A 22961-nucleotide genomic window follows, 5' to 3' on the forward strand; every position below is an offset into this window, starting at 1 on the left:
CAAAGCAGATGATCAAAGCTAGCCATGTTTAAACACCATTCATTTCATTGGAGATGCAGATTAATCTCTTATGAAACCACAAAAATGACTGCATCATTTATAGAAAAAGTGAAAACCATGTTATCCCACTAGGAAAAGTGTGATCCAGGCCAGAGTCAGAATAGAATATGGTCTAAAGCGGTAGTTAAAATTGAGCCTATGTTTTAAACTGTGACAGACACTGGCATTTATGGAAGCTAGGAGATGTTGTTCAATATGCCTGCTCATGTAGTAATTAAAATGTATCACATTTAAACAGTAAGAAATAGGAATTTTTTTAAAAAGTGCATTAAAAATGCAAGCCTACTTACAGGCCATAGGACATTATAAATAGAACTAGAGGCCCAGCGCACAAAATTCATGCGCAGGCATGGTCCCTAGGCCTGGCCTGCGATCAGGGCCATCTTCCCCAGCTGCCCACACCTGGCCCTGCCCCCCGCTGCCACCCACCCCTGGTTCCCCATTCGCCATTGTGTGATTGGTGCCTGAGGGCTGGGAGAAGGGACCAAGAGGTGGTCAGTGCACCTCATAGTGACTGGTTCAGCTGTTGTTCTGGTCATTCTGCCATTAGGGTCAATTTGCATATTATATAGGATAGAGGCCTAGTGCATGGGCAGGGTTGCTGGCCTGCCCCAGTCAGAGTGGGGGTCCCTGCTAGGACACGGCAGGCCTGGGTGAGGGGCCACCGGTGGTTTGCAGGCCAGCCACCCCTGATCAAGGTGGGGGTCCCCACTGGGGGGGCGGGGCCGGCCTGGGCGAGGGGCCAGGGGCAGTTTGCAGGCCGGCCACGCCTCCGGCTTTGTCAGGAAGGACGTCCAGAAGACGTTATTAGTATAGATGCCAAAACAAACATATGTCCTCCAAACAAACAACCCCATCCAAACAAAAAAGCAGAAGGAACAAATTTAAAATTTATAAAATAAACTTCTATCTGCAGATGTCTGAATTAGACATGCTGATTTCAGTCTTCTTTTAAACTCCTGCTATGGTAAAATGTAACTCTTGGGAATTTAGGAACAAATTGGAAGGGTCTAATTTGAACACAGCCACTATCAGTTCTATATTATACATTTGATCTTATCTCTAACAATGAGTATTGATTCAATTAAAGTATACCTGAGTAAAATGTTTGGGATTCCCTGAAATGACTAAATTCTTTTTTCTTTTCTTCTTTTCTTTTTTTTTTTTTTTTTTTTTTTTGCATTTCAGAATTTATTAAGAAAGCTGTCATCTGAACAGGAGGGCCATTTATTTTAAAAAATAACATCTGCAGGAAAACAGCCACAAGGCACTGAGTGCATGTCTCGCCTCCCTCGGTCAGAAGCTGCTGGAACGGCAGCGGGAGACTCCTGTTACCAGGAGGCTCTGCACGTCCTCTGGATTCGACTTCATTATACAAAAGGCCGCTTGGGACATGTATCAGAACCCCCCATCCAAAACATTTTTTTTTCAAACCCGAGGCCCCTTAAAAAGAGGTGCGTTTCGACGGCTTCACAGTGTAGAATCCGTGCCAACCTTGGTCCCTCCAGGAGGATAGCAGCATCCAACCACATGGGGTGCCCATACTCAGGCCACCAGTCGCAGGGCCGCCCCTGTGAGGGCTGCCGGGGTGGACTGAGCCAGAGGGGCACTGAGCAAAGGCAAAAAGGCACGAGGCCCTGTCCAAGGCAATCATTGATCTCGGCTCATTTAGTGTTTCCTTTACTTGTGAAATCAAGGACAATCGATCGAACTTATCTGAGAGTGTTCTGGAATAAGAATGGAAGACCCGTATAGAGGAACGGCTGTTCCCATGTTCAGCGCTGAGAACCAGCGGTGGCTTTTACAAACACGTCTCCCAGTGGGTCAGGTCGTACTGCAGGGATTCACCCGGGAGCAAGGGCTGCATGGACAGAAACCTCGGGGACGCTCACTAGCTCCACTGCTCCTCACTGTGGAGCTGATAACACTCTTCTCAGGCATGAAAGTAGCATCTCGCGATAAACAGCTTTTCTGGGAAGACTGCGTATTTAGAGACACAATGGCATTTCACATCCAGGGAGCGGTGACTGCAGGATGCAAACAGAGCTGCGAGCTAGAAGCTTCTCAAGACTCCTCCTCCCCGACCTCCTTGATTTCAGAGATTCTGTCTATAGATTTAAGGATCTCAGCAACAAGGTTTAGTGTTTCGGCTCCGGAAACCAGCTGCTTGATGGAGGTGAGCGCGTTGCTCATGACCATGCGCAGATTCTGCAGGGCCTCGTCCGTGTTCTGCTTCGCCACCGTCAGGCTGGCGCCCTGGCCCGAGCGCCGGGCCTCATTGTCCCTCTTGAAGTTGGAGACCTGCGCCTGGAGCAAGCTTATGTCTGGTTTCAGTTTCATGATGTGACTTTCCGCCTTTACCGCACGTTTTTTTTCATCAGCTCCAGGTTCTGCTCCACCTGCTGGACCACGGATTCCAGGTCGTGGTAGTCACTCTCCTCCTTGATCATTTTTGCTTCTAACTTCCGCTCCAGCGGCCTCACCATCTCGGTTTGCGTCTCTGAGAAGCTCTGCACCTCCGTCAGCTTCCTCCTGAGCTTTGAGTTCTCGTCTTTCAGTGCTTTGTAGCTGATCTGCAGCGTCCCGAAGGTGCCTGTCCCCCAGACACTCTCTGAGGGCGGCAAAGTCTGCACTGGGACTCGCCACGGGAGTCGGAGTCACTCAGTGTCCCCGGGGGCAGGGGCTCAGGCCCTGCCGGCTCCGATGGGCTGGAGAAGAAGGAGATGTACGTGCTGCAGGGCCACGCGCTGGCTGAGACCCTCGAGTGGGTCTGCTCCACTGCGGACGGCAGGTAGGCTCCATTCCAGCCGTCCTCATCCTCGTCCGCGTCCAGGAGGTCGCCAGCCTCCGTTGGGTCCTCGAAGCCCACGGGCTGGGAGGGCGGAGAGCTGCAGTGGAGGCCCAGGGAGTGCCTCATGGCTTCCCCCAAGTGGAGCCTCTGTTGGCCGCGTCCTCCTTCAGCAGGCTGCGGTTCTTGGTTTTCAGAAACTCTTTAAAGGAGAACGGGTTTGCCTCTTCCAGGTCCGCAAGCTTCTCATCTCCAAAGTGTATCTCCTGGGCTCCTGGTGGGCCTGGCTTAGTGCCCTTCCCCTTTCCGTAGATAAAATCGTCTGGAATGACGAGGCTGTGGGCCCGGGACAGCGGGGAGATGCCCGGGCGGCGCGGAGAGCCCACATCGCCAGGGGCGCGGGGCACTGGCCCTCCCTAGCCCGGCAGCGGCGGCTCCTTGGCTCCGGCTCCGCCCCAGCTGCGGGCGAGTCCCCGCCCCCGTCACCCGCTGCTCAGCTGCCTGAAATGACTAAATTCTATGGCCATACAGACCCACTCAAAGAGAAATTAAAAATGGGCACAGTTCAGAATTTTTTTATAGCTATGTAAAAACAGCGACCTATAAATGACACTGTTGGAATGACTCTTCTAGATGGGCAAGAACAAAGAAAGGCAGCTCCTCTGAATGAAGTCTTCCCTTCTAAGGTGGGAGCAATTTGAGGTCTGAGTATGACATAGTCCTTTTAGCCAGTGACTTTCAACCAGTGTGCCATGGCATACCTTTGCCACAAGAATTCTTAAAACATGAAATACCTGTCGAAGAGACACTGACCTCTTTTCTCTCAGATTGTCAAATAAAAAAAATGACATCAGCTGCCCTGGCTAGTGTGGCTCAGTTCGTTGGAGTGCTGACCCATACTCTGAAAGATGGAGGGTTCGATTTCTGGTCAGGGCACATCCCCAGGTTGTGGGAAGGGAGGCATGCAGGAGGCAGCTGGTCAATGTTTCTTTCTCACATCGATGTTTTTCCTCTCTATAATATCAGTAATAAATAAAAAAATAACAGCCAACACAATAGCTGTCCTGTGTGAATGAATCAAAATTACCGTATACCTTTATTTTTTTTTGTCAGATCGGCAACAAGTGTATTTTTTGATGTGCCACTGAATTTTAGTAATTAGTTTAAGTGTGCCATGAGATGAAAAAAGTTGAAAATTGCTGCTTTTAGCAATATTCACATTCTACTGCTTCAGAGTATTATAAAAATGCTGATATCACTAAGCACCAAAGAGCAATGCCTTGTGTGAATATGGATATGACTTACTTGTTTCAACAAATCACAGAAAACTATTCTCACACAAAACAGAACCATCAGGGAATAAATTTACTGAAATAGTTAGAATTAAATTCTGAGTTTAAATGATTATCAACCTGAGCACCATTAAAAGCAAATGTGACAGTCTAATAATGAAAGATGCCAATACCAATTTTTAAAAAAAGGTACAAAAATCCTACTTGTCCAGTGATAGGAGACTGCCAAAATAAATTAGATTCTGCTCATATAATATCCAGCTATTAAAAAGAATGAAGTACATTTCTATGTTCAATATATATCATAATACCCATAATAGATTGCTAAGTTTAAAAAAATAACAAAAACAGATCCAGAGACAGAGAAGCATCAATCAGATTGTCAAACCTCAGAGAGAAGGTAGGGAAGGGTGAGGGTAAGGAGGAGAGATCAACCAAAGGACTTGTATGCATGCATATAAGCCTGACCAATGGACACAGACACCAGGGAGGTGAGGGCATGAGTGGGGGTTATGGGCAATGGGGGATAAGGACATATATGTAATACCTTAATCAATAAAGAAAAAAAGAAACAAAACAAAAATGACTTTGAAAACATTGTGCTAATTGAAAGAAGCCAGAAACAAAAGCTACATCCTATGCTTCTATTTATGAGATGCCCAGTGTAATCAAATCCAGAAACAGAAAATAATTAGTGGTTGCTATGGTATATGAGAGTTGGGAAATTGATTTTGGGGGGTGGAAATATTTTTTTCAAATATATTTTTATTGATTTCAGAGAGAAAGGGAGATAGAAGCATCAATAATGATAGAGAATCATCAATCGGCTGCCTCCTGCATGACGCCCAAATGGGGATTGGGCCAGCAACCTGGGCATATGCCCTGACCAGGAATCAAACCTTGACCTCCTGGGTTCATGGGTCAACTCTCAACTACTGAGCACACCAGCTGGGCTTAAGTGTACACTTTAATGATTTTAGTTATGCAACCATCATCACTCAAAGTTCCCCTCAGCTCTTGTGTAGTCATTTCCACCTCCAAGCAACTACTAATTTGTTGTCTCTATAGATTTGCCTTTTCTGGTGATTCATATAAACTGAATCATGTGTGATCTTTCATACCTGGCTTTTAAAAAAATTAGCATAATGTTTTTGAGGGTTATCCATATTGAGACAATAATCCATTCCTTTTTATTGCCACTTAGAGGTATTATTTTTTATCATAATGATGGTGTGTAATCAGAAAAATACATTCCCATTTTGAAAATTAAAACATAAAATACCATAGGGCTTTTAAACCATTGATTGCCTCAAGAAAATACTAAGTCCTACAATATTATCAAAGATCACAAAGCCAAAACCTGTAAGCAAATGTGTCACTAAATTTTACAAAAATCATTCATTTAAATTATATTTTCCTGGGGGAAAAAATGAAATAACCATATTGCTTTCTCAACTTCAAGGAGAATCAGAGTTAAGCCAAATATGTATAATTTTAGAAGCATCTTAAGCCTCTTGAGTATTTCATTTTAAATATTACATTTGTACAAGTATTGAAAAGCTATTTAAAACATCTTAATGCATAATTAATCACCCTGCAAGCTATCAGCAGATTTAGTGGTAGTTTCAGAAATAAACCAAATTTATAATGCAAGGTAAGCCTAATTAGTTAAGCTCACAAAAAAATGTAATATCCGATCTTTAGAACCTAATGTGCTCAAGAAAGTATTCGTGCTTTTAAATTAGAACAGCTATGTATTTAATTAGTCTTCATTTGAGTATGTCATCATTTTAATTTATTTGCACAAACACAGGACATTGTGCTCCATCAGCAGATAATGTTCTTCATTAACTAGAATAGGAACTTTGTGCATAAGGGTGGAAGAAATAGTCTCATCTGTGATGCAAAGATCAGAACTGCATACTACCAGATTTATTCTTCATATTTTATGGTCACCAATGAGATACACATTCATTCATAATATAAAACACTTTTGACTCTGCCAATCCCTAGAAAATCAACAATTTAATATTTAATGTTTCATTTTACCTATTTCCCAGTTATAAATGGGTATTTAATTATTACTGAACAAAGTAACTTACTGAAATTCAAGTAATAGTAGTGTACCAAAACTCAAGCTTTAATAATTTGGATGGTGGCAGTAGAGTTAATTAAAAATCAATTATTTCTTCATTGATGATGTAAAGTAATAACAGCCTAGATTGTAGAGAGCACAGTGAGGATAGGCTTTATTTAGGTTGTTTCAAAGTAAACACTATATGCTTAATAAGCTAATGGTAGATCACTTATCTATTCATTTAAGCATATGCAACAATTCTTTAGGAAACTTCCAATAACCTGTAATATCTTGTTATTGCCACTCCTTCCCCAAATCCTAAATATTCCTAAAAAGAAACTCATTAACTACTATAACTATCTTTGAAATAGTATTTATGTCTTTGCCTGATTCTAAATGTTTCATTCTTCAATTCATGTTAAAACAAGCCTACCATTAAATACCAAAAAAATTGCTTAGGAATAATGTAAGCTTTCATTTCCAAAGAAATTAAAAAATATAAAAATGGAGATAATTTGGAATTCACATAGGAAGCATGCTCTAGCTAGCGCTTTAAAGACCCAGTGCTATTCTTTGGTAAGTGGTCTTCATGCTGTGATATGAAACATGCAAGATTTTTTGGAAAACTTTTAGCCCTACATTATGAAAAGCTAAACACTGTCATAAATATATATTTTTTCTCCAACAGAAAAGCTACACAAGTTGTCTATGTCATTACATTAGATCTGCTCTATATGACAACAGGCAAAATTATAAATGTGGTCTTGATTTCCCATAATTCTCCATGATTAGGTCTGGGTAATCTAATTTCTACAGTTCTCTTTTTGCCCCAAATTCTAAATTCTTCCATTTATATGGGGAAAAAGTATCTAATTTCAGAAAGAAAGGACTCCTTTAAAAAACCTTTTTTGTTAATCCTCACCCAAGGATCTTTTTTCCATGATTCTTAGAGAATGGAAGGGAGGAAAGGAGGGGGGAGGGGAAGAGGGGGAGAGAGAGAGTGAGTCAGAGAGAGTCTGAGACAGAGAGAGAGAGAGACATCGATTGGTTGCCTCCTGCATGCGCCCTGACTGGGCCAAGGATCGAACCTTCAACCAAGGCAGCATCCCTGACCAGGAATCGAACCCAAGACCCTCCAGTACGTGGGTCGACACTCTAACCACTTAGTTACACTAGTCATGGCAAAAGGCTTTGTTGTTGTAGGTAATGAGTACTACAAACATAATTGCATAATTTTTACTTTAGAAACAACTATTCTTACTTAGCTTTGGGATACATTTGAGTTGAGCAAAGACTATTAAGGTTAAAAATACATACTTGCAAAATGTTAAGTACAGAGAACTTAAAATCTACCAAAAATCATGTAATAAGATACATTTTTTTAAAATTCTGATTAAATGTCCAATATCAGGATAGTTAACAATTTAGGTTTTATAGAATTTTGCACTACCTTTACAACTATACCTGAAGAATGCCTATTCCTACAAGCCAGATCTTGAAAACATCCATTGGTAACATTACATTTACACCATACGGAAAATCAACCACATGAGCTGGCATACATGTATGCCTGCAGTAAGTAACATAGTTTCAGTTACTCAGTGACAATCATTGGGTGAACTGTTAGCTATCTGAGAGTGTCTCTAGTATTAAAAGGTCCATGTTTGTTTTTGTATAAAATAGGTCCTAAAAGCAAGCCAGATGCTCTACCTGGTATTAACTGAAAAAAAAACAGAAATCTATTCCAATGCTAGCAAAAAAGTTATCATATAATAAACTTTTTGAGAGAGTGTATCAGTTTTTAGAGTATGCGTAAACATGATTACATATACTGTGTTTTTTATTTAAGATAACTTTATAAGGGAAATTTTGTCTATCCGTGACAGTTCCTGTAACCTAGCAAACTCTAGAACTACACTCTTGCATTAAATGCAACTCTACTTTATAGCTGTTTTGATAGAATAACAAGTTAAATATAAAATAGTTTTGCACCTAATCATTTTGGAGTCAAATAAAAGACAACCCAAAACAAAAAACTACAACATTGATTTAAACTAAAAATTACTTTGTTGGGGGGTCAGGGAGGCAAAACACACACAAAACCAACAGACAAAAAGAGAAAACACAACTTGATCCATTTGGGAATCTGGCTGAAGACTTGTGGTCTTAAGTCTAACCAACAGTGAGAGAATTTAATTTCCAAAGCATCATCTACCCTGTTCATTAGGAAGAACTATGTAATATTAACATAAGGTGATCATTACATTTGCCTTAATAAGAATTATATTTATAAAACTCATAACTGAAAAAGGCAAAAAAGGTACCATGCAAGGATTATAATCTATATATATTAAAGCCTAAGCAACCAGTCGACCTGTAGCTATGATGCACACTGACCACCAGAGGGGAGACGCCCCCTGGTGGTCAGTGTGCTCCCACAGTGGGAGCACTGCTTGGCTGACCAACAGGCACCAGAGCTGGGCTCATGGCTGGCGAGCAGTTGTGGCAGTGTGCGCCCCTCCCCCATCTGGACAGGGACCAGGATCAGGACTGGCATCTGGACTGACTGGGCGCGAACCCATAGCTGCTTTACGGGTATCGCCCTAGGACAGGCGCGCAGAGCAGCAGTGAAGCCTACCGAGTGGTGGTGGCAGGCACAGCAGGGCCAGGATGAGCGGGAGCAGCACAGCACCTGGCCTGGGCTCGGGCTCCTCCCTGGCCGCCTGGCACTTCGTGCACTACTTCGTGCTATTCAGGATCGACGGGACGGTGGGCTGGAGCCCAACAGGCTGGTGGGTAAGGCCAGGCTACAGCGGCACGGAGGTCCACTGATCCCCACAGGCCAGGCCGAGGGACCCCACTAGTGCATGAATCCGTGCACCAGGCATCTATCGGGTAGAAAATATTATTCTAGCCCTGGCCGGTGTTGCTCAGTTGGTTGGAGTATTGTCCTGTACACCAAAAGACTGTGGGTTTGATTCCTGGTGGGAGGCAACTGATCAATATTTCTCTCTCTCCCCCACCCTTCCTGTCTCTAAAAAAAATCAATTAGAAAATTTAAAAAAAATTGAAACAATTTTGTAAATTTGAAAACCCAGCCATAAACCAATTATTACTGAGTAAATTTCTCAAGGTCATTAAGTTTAATGAAGAAAACATATTTATATGACTCCAGAGATAAAAAATCATTATCTTCTTTTAAGAAATGTTTTATTATCTTAACCACCTTTCATTACTGAACGCCAGCTCTAAAAAAGAACCATGACTATGTCAGCCTGGAATTTCTTTTTATTTAGTCTGAAAATCTTTTTTTAAAAAGGCAACATTTTCCTCTCCATCTAGCACCTTTCTCATAACTATAACTGAACTACTGAGGCAGTTTCTTCAGAAAAAAGACTATAATCAATATACAAGATTTAGTATTTCTTAGAGAGTATTTGGCAAGAGAGCATAATATTAACCATGTTTAAGTTTAATACAAAGAAATAATGTTGTAACTCCAAGTAAATTGTTTTTCATTAAATCTTTTTCTTCTGATCATGTACTAGATGACTTCTATTTTTAAAGCTTAGGATAAATTGGGACTATACATGAAAATCAGACCCTACTTAAAGAAAATGAGAACAGTAGTTTAGTAAATTAAACTTGACAACACAGTTAAAATTCATTGGGAAAATTTTAATAAGCATCAAATGCACTTTACATTGATAACTGCAATACTGAAACTGTGACATTTTAAATATTTTTTTCAAAAAAGGTTAGTGATTTTCTTTTTCCTGGGAAACATGGAGATCCAACTATAAGCATTAATGTGGCCAGTCTACGTCACTATGGTCTATTAATGCTAATATCTAAACAGGTGGTTACATTTCACGTCTACAATAAGGCAGACTGAACTTCCATATCGTTGAATTTTAGCAAAACTTCCAGGAGATAATTGAAAGGAATGTCAAATTTTTGAAGTGCAAACTCATAAACTCTATATTGCGATTACTTTTTTGCTTGAAGTGCATCCAACTTGAGAACACAGATTTTTTTTCCTAATTACTTGGAAAAATATTTCGCAGTAAGTCTTGTGTCTTCTTTACTACGACTGGGTTGTTTTTAAAAAAGATTATCAGCTCTGTGGTTAGTTTCCCACAGTTGATAAAAATTCTATCAAAAACACCATAATATAATTTAAGGAAAAACGTTGTTTTCAAAGGCTGCAGGAACAGGGAGGAAATAGCACTTCTTATTTGTATAAGCACAAACACTTAAAGCTAATCACTCTGCAGGTAAATCCAGTCTAGTATTCCAAAGTTCTATAAAAATGAACAAAAGATCCATGTTTATATCCACTGCTCCAATAGTTAAATGTTAGACCTGCATGAGAGTTGCACTGTAGCAGTTTGCTGGTCCGGTTTAAGAGTTCAAAGTCCTTTTTGTGTATTTGGCCCAATGATGTCCACATTCCAGATCAATTCAGTTCAAAAAACAGAAATTAGGGCAAAGACTCCATATAACAAAGCACAAGGATATGCTACTAGAAGTTGCTGTCCTTCCATGGCTAATGCAGAAATAAAAATTTTGGAAGCAGAAAAACTACACCATCCAATAATTCCAGCAGTGAGAATGATTCCTACCATTCCTCTGTAACCAACAAGAAAAAAAAAACAAGGAGAGGGCAAAAAAAGACAGTAGATGAGATTAGTTATGTAAGAATATAATAAGCAAGTCTTTAAAAAAGCATTTTAAATCCACATGTAGACATCTGTAGAAATAATCAAGATTTTTCCCCCTAAATGTTCAAATGTACTTTGCAGTGAATTCAATGAGGATAAATTAACAATGTGATAAAAAGTTCATTTATGAATACATTTTGCTCCTTTTAGCACAGGGTTTTCAATCTTGGCACTACTGACATTGGGCTAGATATACTTCTTTTGTTGTAGGGACTGTTCTGTGCATTGTGAGAATGTTCAGTAGCATCCCTTGCCCCCAAGAGTTGTGACCAAAATTATCTCCATGTATTGCCAAATGTCCCCTGGAAGCAAAATCTTCCCTAGTTGGAAAACACTGTTTTAAGTAGAAAATATCTTCTGTAGAATTCAAATATAAATATATCAATCTTAACAAGTGAGAAGAATGAAGCAATGTCTATACTGAAAACTTGAAGTGTTTTTATCCAAAGCAGGAATAACTGTAAAGCCATCATCTTGCCAAATCTCTGGTATTAACTAGTTGATAGATGCTCTTCTCTTAAAGCTCCATTGTAACTTACTAAGTGAAACAAAGCTTGCTCACTAGTCCTGTCCAACACCGGCCACGAGGAGGAGCTTGAACTGTTGAGATCACCTGCCCATTGGCCATGAGGAGGAACTTTCACACCTTACTTTTTAACCTTTCCTAAATTATTATCTAAAAATTACACAAATTTAAAGCTGCTTACAAGTACATCTGAGAATATGATCTATATATATAAAAGCCTAAGCGACCTTTACGACCAGATGATCAGCCGCTAGCTATGAAGCGCATTGACCACCTGGGGGCAGATGCTCAACGCAGGAGCTGCCCCCTGGTGGTCAGTGCACTCCCACAGCCAACCTCCTGTGGTACTTCCCCCTGGCCAGCCGCCCGATCAGGACTGGGTGATGGCCCTGATCACCGGCCAGGCCAAGGGAACCCACCCATGAACGAATTTGTGCACCAGGCCTCTGGTAGGCTAATAATAGTCTTGTGCTAAGAAAAGTTTCATTTTCAGTTAAAACACTGCCAAAAAGAGAGTATTTGTTTACTATTTACTCACTTAGCATATGCCCAACATCTTCAAAAAATCAGATATAAAGATATCAGAAAATAAATATAAATTTTAACAAATTAACCTTTTCCATGCTAAATTTAATATTTACTTTCACAATCACCACTGTTTAATTATTTACAGACACTGGTAAGTGAACACAAAACTAGTGAAATTCTTTATTACAGGTCAAAGCAGAGATGGTATAAAAGGTTTTAAAATGTATTCTCAGTTTCCTCATCAATTAAAAAAGCATGTAGCAGTCCTCAGTCACAGAGTCAGTGATTTATCTCAAACCGATAATGAGGTAAATCCTATTATACAGAATTGGTAAATCAACACCAAAAATAAAAATCATACTTACTGCAAAGAAAATATCACTGCAAAGCTGGAAAGTAGGATCATGGGAAGAAGACAATATCCAAGGACACTTGCCACACAACCAAATGAAACACCCGTCATACTCATTAAGTTTAATAAACAAAACATTCCTAGACATCCAATTGCACTGATCCCATATACATAGCCAAACTGGATTTTGCCAGCCTAAGGATAAAGAAAACATTACAGGTCAAAGGGCATAAATAAATAAGTAAGTAAGTATGTAAATAAATAAATAAATAAATAAATAAATAAATAACTTTTTGGCCTCATTTCACAATTTATGGGCATCAAAATCTAAAGAGGTATTTAACTCTTTATGCAGAGAAGTAAAACACAGAACAGATTAGCTTTTATATCTGATTCCTGGTCTGGACACGTGCCCAGGTTGTAGGGTTGGTCGCTGGTCAGGGTGAGTATGGAGGCAACTGATCAATGTTTCTCTCTGACATTGGTATTTCTCTTTCTCTTTCTTTCTCTCTTCCCCTCCTCCTAAAAAACAAGCAGACAAATTAAAACACACACACACACACACACACACACACACACACACACACACGAAGTTTAAACTATCCACCTCCCAATATTTGCTTTTTCATTTTCCAGTTAGTATTTGAGCTTGGCATGGAATTCAACAAATAGATACAAAATTATGGCATAGTAATACATTTCTAAAAAGACATCTGGCTGATTTTAAGCAAAGACTACAGAGACAAATGGAAAGCTAATATCATTAAAAAAAACACACACACACAAAAAAACTAATTCCACCAAAACTGCTCCAAAGCAATTTATTCTCATTGGCAGATGCAGCTATAATCTTTTTAACAGTGGAAATAATTTCATCATTCTTTTTATATGTGTTAGAGGAGCTAGGGGATGAAAGCCAGAGCAAAAGCAGGAAGCCAAGGTTTTGTAGGAAGGGGAGAAGAAAAGTAAACTGAAAACTAGGCAAGAGGAATAGAATAGAGGCACTGTTTTCTTTCTTTTTCTAAATTGTTGATTTATAAGTCCTTTGATCAAAAATAAACAAACAAAAAATTAAGACATTAAAGGCTAGGTAAATTGCAGTTACAATACCATTAGTCAAGCTATGTGAACAAACACTGTATCCAGGTCACGTTATCATTAAAATCAGTCTTCAAAGAAGCCTTCAAAAGTTCCTTGTTTTTTAAGATTTTTAACATATAAAATTCAATTGCAAGAATGCCTCTATAAATTATGCTAAATGGAAACATCCTCGGGATTTTTGTTAGACTAAATATTTATTTGTAAATACTTGATTCAACATGTAGAAGTCTGAAAGGGCTCAGCTGAGTTCACTGATAAATCTGTTTATATAGTAATAATAAACCCTCATACTTGCACAGTTTTAAAATTTTAAATGTGTTCTCACAATCTTATTAGGTGGAAAGCACAGAATTATCTATCAGAGTTCAAGGACAGAGTAGGAGTACTGAGTTCATGCCCAGCTGCTCTGACTAAAAACCCCATCTTCTATTCATTACATCATTTATCTCTCCTAATTCAGACACATTTGAAATATAAAACAAATATTAATAATTACCTTTACAACTTTTCATTTTCAATATGTTTTAACATTCTTAGGGAGGTGGGAGATAGGGACTAAAACTTGTTCTTTAATGTTTCTATTCATTAAAAGTCAAAATAATATATAGAAAAATAACCACCAGTATCCCAAGGAAACACTATCCAAAGTCTGGAAATAAATAAAAGAGCAATAGGCTAAAATTTTTTTATCAACCTCTGAAAAGAAGGGATTCTTTTGAAGGAACAAAGCCACACATTATTTATTTTTTGTTTTGTTTTCCCCTAACAAATGGATCACTTATTGGAACAAGAAATGATTTCTCAACATGCTATATTTATTATCCATGGAGATATGATGAGTAGGTATCAATTCAAGCAAGTCAGAACACAACAAAGATTTGATGTATAAGCAGTCTTGGTAGAACATTTAGAGAGTTCTTTAACCTCACACTGAGAGCTAAAACTAAAATCTTACCAGTAATAATGTGGCTCCAAAGGCAAGGCAAAAAACCATGGGTCCTGCCAAATCAGTCTCATTCATGATGCTGCCATCTGCTACTTTCAATGGATGTAACACTGTTAGTGTTTTTTGCCAGATGTGGTCAAAATTGATACCTAATTCTAAAAGAAAAGAAAACAAGGAAATCAATTAGGATTTGGGATATAACATTAGTTTACCAGAATCTATGTTAGAACAGGAGACAAAATGAAACACCCAGCATTAAAAGAGGACCTAGCAATACCGACACTACTATTTGGGTAAGTCCTCAAAACCAGTCCTTACTGAGTAGGTGCTTATCCCACAAATAACCAATTTCTGGTTTTGTGCTGGAAAAGGATATGAATATGATGAAACAGACACTCTCAGCTATGACTGCATAGCAAAAATTATATGGACAAGTTTAATAGCAAGGTGTCTTTTATCTGGGGCTTCAGGAATACCTGAAGTCCCCATGAAATTGTACACAAAACTATGTCTTTATTTGTTCATTTTTCTGGCAAGTGTATTCAAAGCTTTCATTATATTTTCAAAGGCTATTACATTCCCCCTGTCCCCAAAGAAAATGTCCAGAACTACTGCTTTACGGGTTTTGGAATACAATTTGAAAACCACCATACTTTTCAGTGATGTTACTAGTTCTGCCAGCTTATTTTCATGTAGAATAATCAATACCATGCCATTTCCTTTAATATCTTCCACAGATAGAATTTAATCAATATAAAGTAAAAGTCGATGCTAATATACTGAAATACATTATCACTTTATAAAGATTAAAAATCTGGTCCCTTCTGACGCAATGAGGTTTCATATATAATCTGTTCAAAATGAATCACTTAGCAGAAACCTTTTTCTAAAACATTATTCTTTTAAAAGAAAAGACAACTTCTCTAAACTAAGATTTATTTTACTAACCAGCTGAATACTATAAAATACTATCAAGTGTTGCAACCAATCTGACCTTCCAATAAAGGTGGCTCATCCTCAAAGCTGTTTCCATAGAATGGCTGAGGTGTAGTTGGAGTAAATGTCTGAGTTGGCTGGAAAATCTGCCCGGTGTATGGCTGTTGTGGCTGTATCATTTCTGGAGGGACATAGCGACCTTGTTGCGAATAGTCATAGCCAGCATACTGTCTGTAAATCAAAGTAAGTTACATTTCTTAAAATTATGTCACTCCTAACAGCTAATATCCCTGACAGCTAGAGAATCTTAGTTATGCAATTCCTAGGACATCTACCTTGCCAGTTTTTACAAATGAAGGTTGAAATAATTACTAAGATCAAACTGATCACCAATAATAAATTGTCTATGTTTTATAGAGAAGGTTCCTGATGATGCCAACACTCCCTTACCCAGCACTTAAGCATTTTACAAACTATTTAACTTCTAAACAGTAGGAAATCCACAAATGAAAACTTAAAAATCTTTTCTATTTTATTATACATAGGTCCACGGGTTATGTCGGAGATCTGTTCCTACTGCATGATTTTCGCCGTAAGTCAGAACCCACCTACATAAGCACCTACATCACTCACATGGAGCAGTAATGAAGTGAAACAGTAAAAAAAATTTAAAAGAAAGGTAACAATTCCTGACCTTTACTTGTGGTAAGTAAATAATAAAGAACATAAAGCACATATGTACAATCGTCGAAATGACAGAACATTTTTTTTTTTTTATAAATAAATGGGAGATGGGGACGTAACCAGGAAACAACGTACTTAGAGTCCAACGTAACCCGAGGACTGTCTGTATATAAAGATAGTTATGTCTAAGACTATGGATGAGTAAAGTGACACTGTATTTTATTTTTAACAATCTCATTTATGTCTGTCTGGTTTAATAGAAGGCAGCTAAAAATTATTTTAACTGCTTCTACACTCAATCTGTTGTGATATACTGTTTTAGCTGAAGTATCTGAAGAAAATCTAGTGTTGTAAACTTGCAGTTGGAAAATAGAATATTTTTAAGAACCCTTTGAGATTATCAAGAATATTCCTTTTGCTATTACATCAAAATTCAAAGCAAAGTGGTAGACTTTTAAATTTAAGTTGAAACATGAAAACTGAAGCAATACTAATGATGTTTTGTATTCTGTTGTATTAGAATACATTGGTCTATTGTCTTATACTTTGAAAGGATTCATTCTTTAATCATGTGTGATTTTGTAACATCATGCACTAGCCATTTAGAAAATATTAGTATACTCTCATTTCTCTTCAGATCACATGAATCTTTCACCTTAGAAAATATTAGTACTGTATGAGTTATGTAGATGTTCTAAATATTGACATTTAATATAAATTATACAAGGTGGGGCAAAAATAGGGTTATAGTTGTTCATATGGAAAATATAATCTATAATAATAAAAGCGTAATTTGCTAATTAGACCAGACAGCCAAATGACGTTCTGGACGTCCTGCCAGACGAAGCCACGGTGGTGGGGGCCGAGGCAGAGGCTGTTAGGGGCGATCAGGCAGGCAGGAGAGTGGTTAGGGATGATGAGGCAGGCAGGCAGAGTGGTTAGAGGCGATCAGGCAGGCAGGCAGGCGAGCAGTTAGGAGCCAGCAGTCCCAGTCCCAGATTGGGAGAGGGTGCAGGCTGGGCTGAGGGACCCTCCCTCCCCTGTGCACAAATTTCATGCACCAGGCGTCTAGTAATTAATAATAATAAAAGAAATAAGAATAAAACTGTTTCCCAAACTCACAACTGTAAACCTACTTTTGCCCCAACCTGTATCCTATATAATAAAAGGCTAATATGCAAATTGTCCCCTCCACTGGGAGTTCGACTAGGGGGTGGGGCTGGCCAGCCAACCTCCCCAGTCTCCTCTTTCTACCCCCCCCCCCCCTCGCTTGCCTGCCCTACTGGCCCTGATCTGAGAGGGCCAGCCGGACACCACCCATGCACAGATTTAGGCAGGCAGACAAGTGGTTAGGGGCAATTAGGCAGGCAGGCAGAGAGGTGCACCGGGCCTCTAGTCTAATATAAATATAAAATCACATTTGTTTATGTCACCACTGCTCTCATCAGAAAAAAATGGTTAATTATTGGGAAGCTGACAAATTCATGGTGATGGATACAAGTTTTTCAAAATCTTCATTTTTGCCTGAAAACACTAATTTGATCATAGACCACACATATTGTCAATTGTTTTCCTTGAAGTAACAGGCTCATTTCATTCATTTTTTAGACAATACCTGTCAAAATACTCAAGTCTGAATAGCCACAGTTTGTCTGTCAGTTGTTCTTTCCAATAAAAATGGTTTCCCTGAAAAGCAGCTGATTCAGCTTGAGACTCAAACTGCACAGGGGCCTTTCCAAGAGATAATCATTGTACTTCAGTATGAAGTGCTTTATGACTGTTTCCCATTTTATCACACAAAATACTTTAAAAATATGTTTACTCAAGGGTCAGAATATAATAAAACTATAATTCCTACTCCTTCATCAAGGGCATCATTAAATAAAGTTGGTTCTCCCACTTCCTAACAAGGGTGTGGCAATGAAGAATACAATGATTATTAGAACGATTTGATGCCTTTGTCCTAATTCATATTTGGGTACCAGCAGTTTTACCGAGCATTGCTTTTGCAACATCCGTGCAAAAGTCAACACACCTAAAAAGGTAGATAATGTCTTAGTATTGTTATAAAAAGTTTTGACCTTAAAAATTCTCTGAAAGGTCTCAAGGAACCTGTTGAGACTGCAGTCCATTCCGCAAAACACTGATATAAACCCATAAATTTCATGTAAGAAAGAGAAATGCTGTAAACATGATAGTTTCAAAGGTGCACCACCATTCCTTCTTCAAGATCCAATGTGAGAACGACAATATCATGAAATATTATTTCTTTTTGCTGGCAGGATCTGGTCAGAAAAATTCCTGACTCGCCTCTGCTAGCTTTAATCTAAAACATAGTATGGTAGACATGATCTTTGTGGATCAACATTTTTACAATAGGAGAAGCAGCAGAAAGTAAACCTGGGTTAACACTCATAATCAACAGCAAAGACAAAGCCTTTTAACATAATGGGTTGGCTACTTAAATTCATGAAAATCCACAGTATATAAAGGTATTATCAGTTAAGTCAAAGATAAAAACTTAGGAGCTTTCAATACTTAAAAAAATACGTATGGTATTACTACATGTCTTAGAGGCCTATCTAGAATGTGGGTCCTGGCCAAAAATGACATTCATAAATCTCAACAGATTAAGATTAAATAGGCTTTGTTTTTATTTGTGTTTTATATTAATATGTGAATTACATTTATAAAGTACCCATAGAAAAAACTATGCAAAATGTTAAAGCTGACTTCATAGGGAAAATGCAAAACTATAATAATAAATAAGTCAAACTTGAAGACAATCCAAGTAATATTTTATTCAAATTTACATTTTCATCAATAGATATTTTATCAGCTGATCTTTATTACTAAGTTAGCAAAACAAAGTATTATTCGATAAACTGAAAAGGACATTTAAAATGTCATTAGGTATAGATTTAATTAAAGGTACATAAAGAAGTAGAAGAGGCTGGTTTTTCTTTTTAAATAAAGCTCAGAAACACAATTACTAATAAAACATTAGGATTCTTGTTTTCCTAAGCATCACCTATAAACTCATATTCATTAACTGGCAGTAATGGTTATGTAAGCCCCTGGAACAAAACTTCTTTACTAGTACTGGAGCAATGGTACATAATTTGGTTGGAATGAAACTGTGAGAATAGTTAGCAGCAGAATATCTAAAACTGCTCTGAAAAACTGAAATGAGAGGTAAAGTGGAATGGTAAGTTACACCTTAAAGCAGTGGTCGGCAAACTCATTAGTCAATAGAACCAAATATCAACAGTACAAGGATTGAAATTTCTTTTGAGAGCTAAGTTTTTTAAACTTAAACTTCTTCTAACGCCACTTCTTCAAAATAGACTCGCCCAGGCCGTGGTATTTTGTGGAAGAGCCACACTCAAGGGGCCAAAGAGCCGCATGTGGGGTTTGCCGACCAAGGCATTAAAGTAATTCAAACATGAGCAGGACAGGAAAGGAAGGCAGAGACAGATAAACCCAGGAGGTTACAACCTAAATGGCATAATTCTGCTGAGTCCAAACACCAATACTATAATTTGGTTAAAAACAGGCTTGCATACGGAGCAGGTTTTCCAAAGCTCTATAGCTGCGATCCGGCTAATCTTACATTCCTTTGCCCTCTCATAAATAGAACAAGTGCAAAAAATATATATATTTAGGTAAATAAATGAATAAAAATTTCACAACAAGGTTTTTCTGATTCTACACAACTGAACAAAAAAGATAAATCCTCAGTATGTAATTTGAGAATTTAACAGAAACAAAAGTGACTCACAGAGAGAATTCTTCACATGCTCACTCCCATTATGGGTTCACTATGTTAAGTTTTTTATTGTGTGTGGGCTTAGACTATATCAAAATAAGCAGATTCAAGAGATCTACAGGTTGTAAAAAGTGTAACCTATCCATAACAGACCAGACTATGAAGCTGCACTTCTTTCTTGGTTTATTTAATATTTTGGGCACTTTCATTCAGATTTATGACTTCAAACAAATACATTCTAGCACTACATGTTTCTCTCAGACTGACTGGATACACCATCTTCCCTTGCCCTTATCCTGGGCTAGTCTTCAAGAGGTTTTTAATTCATGGCTCACAGGTGAACATCAGATGACACACAAACTGTCTGAAGTCATATGCACATGTATGTGGATATTTCAGTGTATGCAAATATTTCTCAGAAATAGGCCCATAGTTTTTATTAGATTCTTAAAGGAATCCTAGATCATCTTTAAAAATTTCCTGATCTATAGGAAATTCATTCACTGATTAGGAGGCTGGTAAGATTATCCTTAAGGTCCTTACAAACTAAGGATATGATGTCCTAGAGATTGATAGAAAACCTTCAGTTATTTTTGCCACAAATACCAGGAATTATTTTAAAAAATCATTTTTTAACAGTTCAGGGCTGAAAGGCTTTGATCCCCCTCTTCAACATGCAACTGGCAACTCGTGTGCCAAGCTTTTAGTATAAGTAATAACAAAAATGCTTATCAATTGCTAAATGAAAATCACCTGATGATTCATAATGGGAAGCTTACACTGTTAAATAGTGTCACTAGCACTTCAACTAACGTTGATAAAGTCTGAAAGTTGGACTATTTTAATTATTTAAAAAGCCATCAAAAGATTTTAATTTTAAGTGGTCCTATAGGCTAAGTAGCCTATCTTCTAAGTACCTGAACTCCTATCCATATCTTAAATGATGTAGAAATACTGTGAATAGAGAAAGCCCTTCAACAATCTACTTTTCCACCTACGTCACACCCGAAGATTTTGCACAAGATACCAAACTCTAAATAGGGCAATCCTTTCAAACCCAAACTAGTGTCACAGCTCTCTCGCGAGGAAGGAAGATTATGAAAAATCAGATTCCTGATCAGCAGAGGCAAGTTCACACATTCCGTTTCAGGCGGAACCAAACATTCTGGGCACACGCTTTCACTAAAAGCTTGAGTAAATAAACGGCCAAACTTGAAAAGTTACTTGCTATAGGGTCCTCCACTTCCTCCATAATCATAGGACTGCTGTGACTGGTCATCGATGCTGTAACTTGTCTGGTAGAAATCCGTGTTTAAGTTATCAAAGCCTGACATTGCAAATGATCTGCAACAGAAGAGAAATGGGAAAGAGTGCTTATGTTCAAGATCCTACTGAATTCGTTCCTGACACTTTGCTCGAGCAAACAGCCCTAAAAGGCAGCAAATATATCTTCTGAAATTTTGTGAAGCCGCATTTGGAGGGTGGGGCGGGGAGGGGGTTTGGGGGTGGCTAAGGAAACGTCTAGTCTCTAAGTCCAGGCCAGGGAAGGTGCGTCCACTTCAAGGAGCTGATAAACCCTGGGTTAGGGGCGGGGTCGTGGGAGGAGTGGCTCCACGGGGTGGAAAACAACAAGGACCACTTTTCATCCCGAGGCTGGGATTTACAACTGACAACGCGGCTGCCGCCTCGCAAAATAAGGCCTGGGTCTGCCGGGAAAGTGCAGGCTCCAGGAAGGCCGCGCCTTTGCTGCAGAGGCCGCGTCACAGCAAGGGCTCGCAAGGGAGCGAGGGTTTGAGGAAAGGACCCGGCGGTGCCGAAAAGCGGCAACAAGCCGCGCCTCACGGGGGTGGGGAGAAGCCGAGCAATGCCACGGACCTGGGACACTCACCGAACGCCAAGGCGGCGGCAGGAGCTCCCGCGGCGCCAGATAATGCCCCGAACTCCGCTTGGGACCCTGAAGAGTCACCGTTGCTACGTGTCACAGGCCAAAGAACTGCTTCCGGGGCACGCCCCGCTCGCGCAGCCGTGTTGGCCGATTTTGCTCTCATTGGTTGGACACCAATAGGGCGGGGGACCTGACACGGCGCATGCGCAATATGGACCAATGAGAAGAGGAGAAATACTTCCGGCAGCCTGGTTAACGGTAGAGGCGGAAAAGCGCAGGCGCAGCAACTGTTAATCACTATTTGCGGGGAGGAGAGTTCCGAGAGGTCGCGTTGGCCCTGGTGCAACTGTAGAAATGCTACGGAGAGAGCCTGTCTCCTGTCCACCAACTAACGAACCTCGGTCTCCCTGGACTTACTGTGATCCAGGCACTCTGCTAAAGAGTTTATGTGTATTATCTTTACCCTAATGAGGTAGTTACTCTATTTTTCTCCTATTATAGGTTAGGCTGTTAAACGTTCCTTTAATAACATTGAGTGCAATGTTACAGGACAACTCTGCCAGCTGTGCGAACTGCTGGGGATACCGTGGAGACTGGTGAATATAAGCTAGATAGTACTGCTCACATGGAGTTGGTGAGAGAGGGGGATAATCAAACATATAAAACATGTGAAATTGTTACTGATATTCTTATGTGCTTCATAATTCCTTGAAAGGGTGTAGCAATCATCTGGGAGTAAGAATCTGAAAAGCCACTATGAGGAAAGTGATCAAAATAGTGACCAGGAGTTAATTAGGGAAGAGGAGAAAACGGGAAAAGAGAAGGAAAAAGGAGGGGAAGAGAAGAGCATGAATATTTCAGGTTGTGCAAGGCCTGGGATTAGAGTAAACATGGTGAAGGAAAGGTGTAAATCAAGGTTTCTCAACCTCTATATTGTTAGCATTTTGGTCCAAATGATTCTTTGTTGTAGAGGGCAGCCCTGTGCTCTGTGGGAGGTTTAGCAGCAACCCTGACCTCTACCCAGTAGATGCCAGTAGCATCCCCCATCCACCTTGTCACAACATCAGACTTAGGAAATGACTGGTCTCAAGGAAGCCAGGGTGACTGAAGTAGCCAGTGAGGGGAGCCACATTAGAGGTGAGGCTGAGCTACAGGCACAGGCCAGAAGACCTTGTCTTGTTGGATTCTAGTGTTGGTTCTAAGAGAAAAGGGAAACCTTTGAAGGTTATGAACTGATGAGTGGCATAGACTATTTTCTTTAAAAAAAAAAAAAGAAAGAAAGAAAGAAAGAAA

The 22961-nt window shown here is 39.4% G+C and overlaps 1 protein-coding gene and 1 pseudogene across 2 annotated transcripts; both read right to left on the reverse strand.

The window, feature by feature from the left end:
- Positions 1 to 1983: 1983 nt before the first annotated feature.
- On the reverse strand, positions 1984 to 7726 carry LOC103289652 (endosome-associated-trafficking regulator 1-like; annotated as a pseudogene).
- Positions 7727 to 9880: 2154 nt separating this feature from the next.
- YIPF5 (Yip1 domain family member 5) lies at positions 9881 to 21785 on the reverse strand. 2 transcript variants are annotated; one of them, XM_008140869.3, is made up of 6 exons: positions 21672 to 21785; positions 21008 to 21127; positions 15389 to 15561; positions 14404 to 14549; positions 12361 to 12542; positions 9881 to 10849 (listed from the first exon to the last, which is right to left on the reverse strand). In XM_008140869.3, the coding sequence occupies exons 2-6, from the start codon at positions 21115 to 21117 to the stop codon at positions 10687 to 10689; spliced, it is 774 nt and encodes a 257-aa protein (XP_008139091.1). In that variant the 5' UTR covers positions 21118 to 21127; positions 21672 to 21785; the 3' UTR covers positions 9881 to 10686. The 2 variants fall into 2 exon arrangements, with proteins under 2 accessions (XP_008139091.1, XP_054573979.1); XM_054718004.1 differs by lacking the exon at positions 21672 to 21785 and having other exon boundaries at positions 21012 to 21078.
- Positions 21786 to 22961: the final 1176 nt, after the last annotated feature.

Source organism: Eptesicus fuscus, chromosome 6 (genome assembly GCF_027574615.1).
Source record: "Eptesicus fuscus isolate TK198812 chromosome 6, DD_ASM_mEF_20220401, whole genome shotgun sequence".
In the NCBI taxonomy this organism is placed as follows: domain Eukaryota; kingdom Metazoa; phylum Chordata; class Mammalia; order Chiroptera; family Vespertilionidae; genus Eptesicus; species Eptesicus fuscus.